Source organism: Furipterus horrens, unplaced genomic scaffold, assembly GCF_987537825.1.
Source record: "Furipterus horrens unplaced genomic scaffold, mFurHor1.1.pri manual_scaffold_16, whole genome shotgun sequence".
NCBI classification, from domain to species: domain Eukaryota; kingdom Metazoa; phylum Chordata; class Mammalia; order Chiroptera; family Furipteridae; genus Furipterus; species Furipterus horrens.
Genome location: NW_028327186.1, coordinates 13,499,232 through 13,505,754, shown reverse-complemented (window position 1 = coordinate 13,505,754; position 6,523 = coordinate 13,499,232). Strand labels below are relative to the sequence as shown.

Genomic DNA, 6,523 nt, shown 5'->3' with positions numbered 1-6,523 from the left:
ATTAGAAGTTACTTTTAAATCAAATGTGGATATATTAAAAAATCTATTACCAATCAAACAGGACTGATTCAGGTAAGGCAATAAAATGCAGAGTATACTGATTTGAGTCAAGTTTTATAAAACAATCAACGTGTGTAGAGTTCCTATTAGTCTTTATGTAAAAGCCATTGTTATGACTATAGCAAAAATTAAGTCTCCAAATGAGGTGTCTTTTTGTACTTAACGGTGCAGCTTCTGTTCAAGGAGTCTGTGTGCCAATCACTTCCTAAGTGTATTAGTTTACAAATGATTGCAACATCCTGTTGATAAAACGGAAGTGTAAAATGACTTAGTATTTTAAATAACTTCAAGATCTATACTGCAGACCTTCATAAGACAGACTGAACCAATGAAGAGATTCAGCCCAGCAAGACCGTGATGCCCCTGTGGGAATGACTACAAGCCTGACTTGCTTACCTGGCCCAGCCTTACTTCGCTTTGCCTAAGAAGTACAGTACAGCTCAGTCAACAGCGTATCTTCGGGAAACAGCTCGTATCTTCACATGGCCATAAAAAAGTTTAACAATTTATTGAGTAGGTTTCCTGTCATTATTTTGGCAATATCAGAAAGTGGTTTTGATCTGAAAAGGCTACTGTGATGTAGAAGACCTTAAATTTTCTAAACCAATATTAAACACCAAATAAACCTTTATTGGCTCTGAATGGAACAATATACTGCAAGTCCTAGTAACACACGAGCTCATTATAGAAAAGTTACCCTTAAAGTCACAACTTCAGTAATCTGATGCCAGCTTGCCTGTTTAACAGATTTCATTTTTTAGGAAAAAGAGATGATAAGAAGTGGCCAGTGTGTGTATTTATCAGGAAAAATACAGTAAAGCCCCACTGCTCAGTCCAAGGTAACTAAAGTGAGCAAAATGAGAAGGCTGACACTTATACAGGATGCCAGTTGGCAGATTATCCACTAAAGTATCTACGAGCTAACGTCTTCGGTACTGCTGTTAAAGGGGCACTCAAAGCGTGTCTGCACGTTGGAAAAGTTTTCTTTAAAACAACATTGGTCCAAACATACGACAGTCAATACATTTAGCCATCTTCCTTTGGAGGGGTGTACCAGCCTGAAATAGAATGGAAAAAAAATTAAAATACTTAATTCTTAAACTAACTAGGAGTAATGGCATTTTAGTAAGGTTAGCTACTTTACCTACTCACAATTTTCGTGTTTAAACCTACTGTAAAAATTAAGCCTACACTCGTGTTGGTAACACAGCATTTGATGCATTTACAAGATGCTCCCTGGCTGAGGCTGGGGTTATGCGCTACCTCACGCAGGCACTAGCCCACAGGGGCAGTTGCCTCTCACACAGTGAGTACACTGTGGGCACTGGGTGTTGACTCTCATGACCCCTGCCTGCGTGGGAGCAGCCGCTCAACGCCGCCGTCCAGCACCACGAGAGAGTATCACACTGCGCACCACTAACCCAGGGAAACATCAGAATTCGAATCCAAAATACCGTTCCTGTGAATGTGTATCAGTTCCACAGCATCACAGGGTCGAAAAAGCCTAAGTCTAACAATTGTAAGTTGGAGACTGTCTGTATAGAGTTATTTTCTATGAATAAACTGTACTTGAGTTTTCAACACCAGATCTCGCTAAAGATGAGTGTGGAATACTACTCTACAAGCTAGGTTTTGTATTCCACTTAGATTCTGTATTTTTTTAAAAACCTCACTGAAAACAACTTGCACCCAAACAAAATCCCAGACTGTCATCAGCACAACGCTGTCACCTCAGCAGTGAGGAGGCCACCTCAGCAGCTGCACTACTGACTCTGCCTAAGATTCCGTCAGCAGCAGAAGCCAAACTAGAGTCCATCTCCCAATCCGAATCCCCTGCTCTTTCACCACCGGTAACCTACACACACCCACTCTGTCCCAGACACAGCACGCTCTGTAACAAGTTCTGAATGCTTGCCACAATGTTTGCTTTATAAATAAATAAGAAAATAAATAAATACACTATAAGAAAAAATATGATTGTTTCCAGACTCAACCGTAATCTGAGCAAATGAGACTGAGTTCTGTTGGGTATGACCTGCCGGGCAACAGTACAGATACCCCAAGATCTGTGGAGCGTCCATGTGGCTATGAAGCAGTACATGCGTTTCTGCATCTACTGAGTTAGGGGGCTGGAGAGAATTACTATGAGAATCCAGTCTTGCCCTCAAGTTTGCTCACTTCCCTCTTCAGAGACTTGAACACTGTTTGGTATGCAGGCATATCTAGGTTTACCGTGCTTCACAACAGAACGATTATGGCTCGCTGTGGTGTGGGGGCTCTGGAGGCAGACCCCGAACACCCCGAACTCTGCCTGTGGTGCGCTCCTTCAGAAGAGACCAGGCACTGGAAAAGCAGCAAGTTTCCTCTGCCATTAAAATACAAGTGAGCACAAAGCACAACTCCTCAGTCACAAGCTACCACATTTCTAGCAAAGTAAAGAATAGTTTACTGTAAATACTCCCTTGAGGAAAACTACTTTGGGTTCTCTTCTTCCTTGAGATTGCCTGGATGGTCTTGTTGCAGCTGCCTGTGTTTTCCAATGAATGGCATTTTGGAGAGGGCGGAACTCTCGGTCCAGGCTAGCATTGAGCTGGCCACGCAGAGGGTGGCAGGGCTATTCTTTGGGGGCTCTAGAGGGGACGAGGCAGAAGCCTGCCATTCTTCTAACATTGTGTAGCTTTTTATTTTATGTTGTTTTAGTTTGTACACTAACCCTATAGAAATAATTAAAAGCTAATGGGGAATGCTAGGAGAACTCAGGCGTTAAAGTGTTTAGCCTTGATTGGTAGGTTTAAATGACTAATGTATATGGAAAGCTGTTATTCCAAAATTGTGTAGCTTTTGAATAAAGACTCCTTTCCTTTATCATCAAAAAAAAAAAAGAAAGAAAGAAAGGAAGGAAGGAAGGAAGGAAGGAAGGAAGGAAGGAAGAAAACTACCTGTATTTCTATTAATTTACTCTGCACACAAAAAGCCTTGTTTCACTAGCATAACTACAATCAATAACTTACCAGCACTTAGCTACAAAGTGCTGTGCATACTTTTTTTCCCCAGAAGTTTGGCAAGACAAACATCATGCCAATTTGAGAGACGAGGAAACTGAGGTTGAGAGGTAACAGGACTTGTTCAGGGCCACAGAGCTAGCGAGTGACACAAACAGCACTGAAAAAAGGTCTTCTGATTCCAAGTCTACTTTTGTTATCTCATTGTTAGAGACAAAAACTCAAAGCATGCACTGTGAATACAAGCAAAATGTAGGGAAGGCCAATGAAGTTTATGAAAGATACATTAGGATAGTTTATTAAGTATGCAACTCAAATACTCCTAAGTGGACGCTGAAATTAGAAATTTACTTGAATAGGCAAATATGTACAACTGTCACAAATCTTTACATTGTCTATCATCTGAAGATGTTTCAGGAACAGCGGATTTAGGATCCTGGACTGTATGCACTCAGCATTAGCAAGAACTCCACTTGTAGGTAACTTCTCAATTCCTATCCTAATACCATACATTTCAAGTAAATCAAGTGATACATTCATTAATCTACTCAAAAATCTTGAATCTGACTCAGGGGTGCTCAGGCCAAGTATTTAGACACCAAGACTTTGAATGAAGCACAGTGTGCGTATCTTCAAATTTTTTCTCTGTGGTTAACTATACTTTATAACAAATTAAAACAAAACAAAAATAAAACAGTATAAGTATCAACAATAAAACTTCACAAATGGCAATAAATACATATTGAATTAAACATACCATTTTTCTCGTGTATCTGTACAATGGAATTATAAGATTGTTGGGCTCTTGCTAGATTATATTGATTCTGAAAGAGAATTATACATTTTAAATCAAAACTCTAAGTAGATGAAAATCATGACAAATAATTTACAGATGTGTTACCACTCTGCTTAAAAGAACAGGAAATAATTATACTTCCATTTCAAAAAGATTTTCAAGTAAATAACCTCATTTCTCATTTGCATTATTCTCTACCATTTTAGAAGCATAACAAAATCAACATTGCACGCCAGTGAAAGTGCACAAGCTTCACAGTTCACTTTTGTAAGTCCTCCTCCCACCGGTTCTAGTGTATCTCTCCACATGGATGAATCGGGACCTAAGAAAACTCAAACTCTATCTTCTAACTTGTATCCAAAAAAAAAACCCCAAAAACAAACAAACAAACAAAAAACAAACAAAAAAAACCGCACACCCGATAGAATGTTACCTTCAGACAAGAAAATATTCAGCCTTAAGGACTACACATAAATGACATTTTGAGTTAAAAAATTTAAAAAGCCCATAAGTGTCCATTACTCAAGAAATCCCCTTTTGGTAACCTCAATTAGAACTACTTTTAAAGGGCCAAAACACGACTAATTTTGTCCCCCTAGGACAACTGACCTGTATCTTAAATTCCAATTAACATATGCGCATTCTCCACCGTGGTACCCACATGCTATGTCACAGAATGTTTTCAATAAACTCACACAGCACACGAATAAAAAATGTATGAACACACACTAAGGGAAAAACTCTCCTTCCTACCTATCCTCCAACCGCTTGGAGGCGGTGGAGAAAGACAGGGAGGGAGATGGGGGCAGGGGGAGGGTTCAGTTCCAAGTACTTTTAAATTTTCATATGACTTTAAGCCATGATTTAGAGGTGCATTTAATTTCCAGATTTATGTAGTTTCATTCATTTTTTCATTATAGTGTTCTAATCTTAATTGCAGCACATTTAAAATATATGATCTGTACGGTACCAGCTGTTTTTTTGATATTCTTACTTGCTTTATGGATTAATTTATAATTTTTTTCCATATATACCTGGAAAGGATATGTAGTATCTAATTATTGGGTACAGAGTTCTATATCTGTCCATTAGACCAAGCTTGTTAATTGGTCATTCAAATTTACGTATTTGACATGGCTGCTTAACTCACCATGGGCGGGGTACGTTGAAATCTCCAACTTTAATGTGTGAATCTGTCAATTTCTCCTTGTAATTTTATCACTTTTTAATTTGTATTATCAGGCTATTTTAATAAAGTACATAAAGTAAAATGTTATTATATCCTCCTGGTTAACTGAGACTTTTATCATTAAGCAGTCACTAATGCTTTCTGTTCCAAAATCCTACCTGTCTGACACAATAGCTACGTCCCATTTACAAGTGTCGTGACTGATTTATTTGGACTTGATCCATCACCTTACTTCCCAATGTCTGTATCTCACTTTTTCATATAGTTTGATGATCTCCTCCTGGGATTCCAACAGACGTATTTTAGACCTTGCTCTGATGTCCACCTCTTAATTTCTGCCACATTGTCTATCCCCATGCCCCTCTGTGCAACATCCAAAGTTATTTCTTCTAATCAATGAATTATCTCCTCTGATGTCTAATTGACCTGTTGAGTTTCTCATTTCGACAATTATATTTCTCATTTCTATAATTTCTATTTCATTCTTTTTCAGATCTGCCTCATGATTCCTGATGATCTTATTGTTGGCTCAATTTTATGATACTTTTTTCTTTACATTAGATTTTACATGTAACTAGATATTAGATTCTAATATCTAAGTCTCTGTTCTGTATCTGATCATTCTAAAACCTCAAGTCTTCGGAAGTACAAATCTCTTATCCATTGTTTCTACCAACTCTGTTGGTTTGTCTGCTGTGTGCATGTGATCTTCCACTGCGAATTCACATGTGCTTGATCTTAACCTCTGGGACTCCTACTGGCTTTAAATCAGAAACACTTTCCCCAAAAGGATCTGTGTATGCTTCTGATGAGAACTGGGCACACAATTAACATGAGGCCACTATGGTCCCATAGCCTTGGAGAATGTCAGGGTTGTGCAAGGCTCTCAGTTGTGGCTTCCAAGCCTTTCTCATTTATAAGGAGAAGACGAAACTCCTCAGTACAGGCAGCAACTACCCCACTCCCCAGAAGAGGAAAAACAAAGCCAGACCTCTCCTCCGAATACGATCGCTGACTACGGGATTCTGTGAGCCCAATAACCAGGGGTCTACAAGCAGCGGGGAAGGCAAGTGCCTTTCCTGGAAAGGTCAGGAGCTGCCCCAAGGGCTATGTGCCCAGGATCTTCTATTTAACTCAGCCACCAATCCCACCATATAGTGAATGGAAGGAAGCTTTTTAAGGGGTCCTATCTTGCCTATCTAAACTCCAAATTCCTGCAAAAAGTCATAAGAGCAGACCTCTACTTGAGAAGGCTTTTTCACTACTCTGGGCCAGAATTAATTTTACAGCTTGAATTCCATGTTGACTGAACAGAAAACCAACCTGGCCAACTCCATCCTGCCCACGGCCAGCTCTCGACGCCTGCTAGCTGAGCCTGGGGCTAATAACAAGACTGTGCAGTGACTCTGGCCTGCGCAGAGCTGCAGCCTCAGCTCTAACAACTGGACCCTGTCTCCAAGTTCCATGTGTGCTGAT

The 6,523-nt window shown here is 39.7% G+C and overlaps 1 protein-coding gene across 2 annotated transcripts in view; it reads right to left on the bottom strand.

The window, feature by feature from the left end:
* Window positions 1-669: 669 nt before the first annotated feature.
* Window positions 670-6,523, bottom strand: part of UBE2Q2 (ubiquitin conjugating enzyme E2 Q2) — a 30,337-nt gene continuing 24,483 nt past the window's right edge. For both annotated transcript variants that reach the window (XM_090263804.1, XM_090263805.1), the window contains 2 exons: window positions 3,820-3,886; window positions 670-1,118 (listed from right to left, as the gene is read on the bottom strand). In XM_090263804.1, coding sequence (XP_090119930.1) covers window positions 1,087-1,118; window positions 3,820-3,886 — 99 coding nt within the window. In that variant the 3' untranslated portion in view covers window positions 670-1,086. The remainder of the gene's footprint in view (window positions 1,119-3,819; window positions 3,887-6,523) is intronic.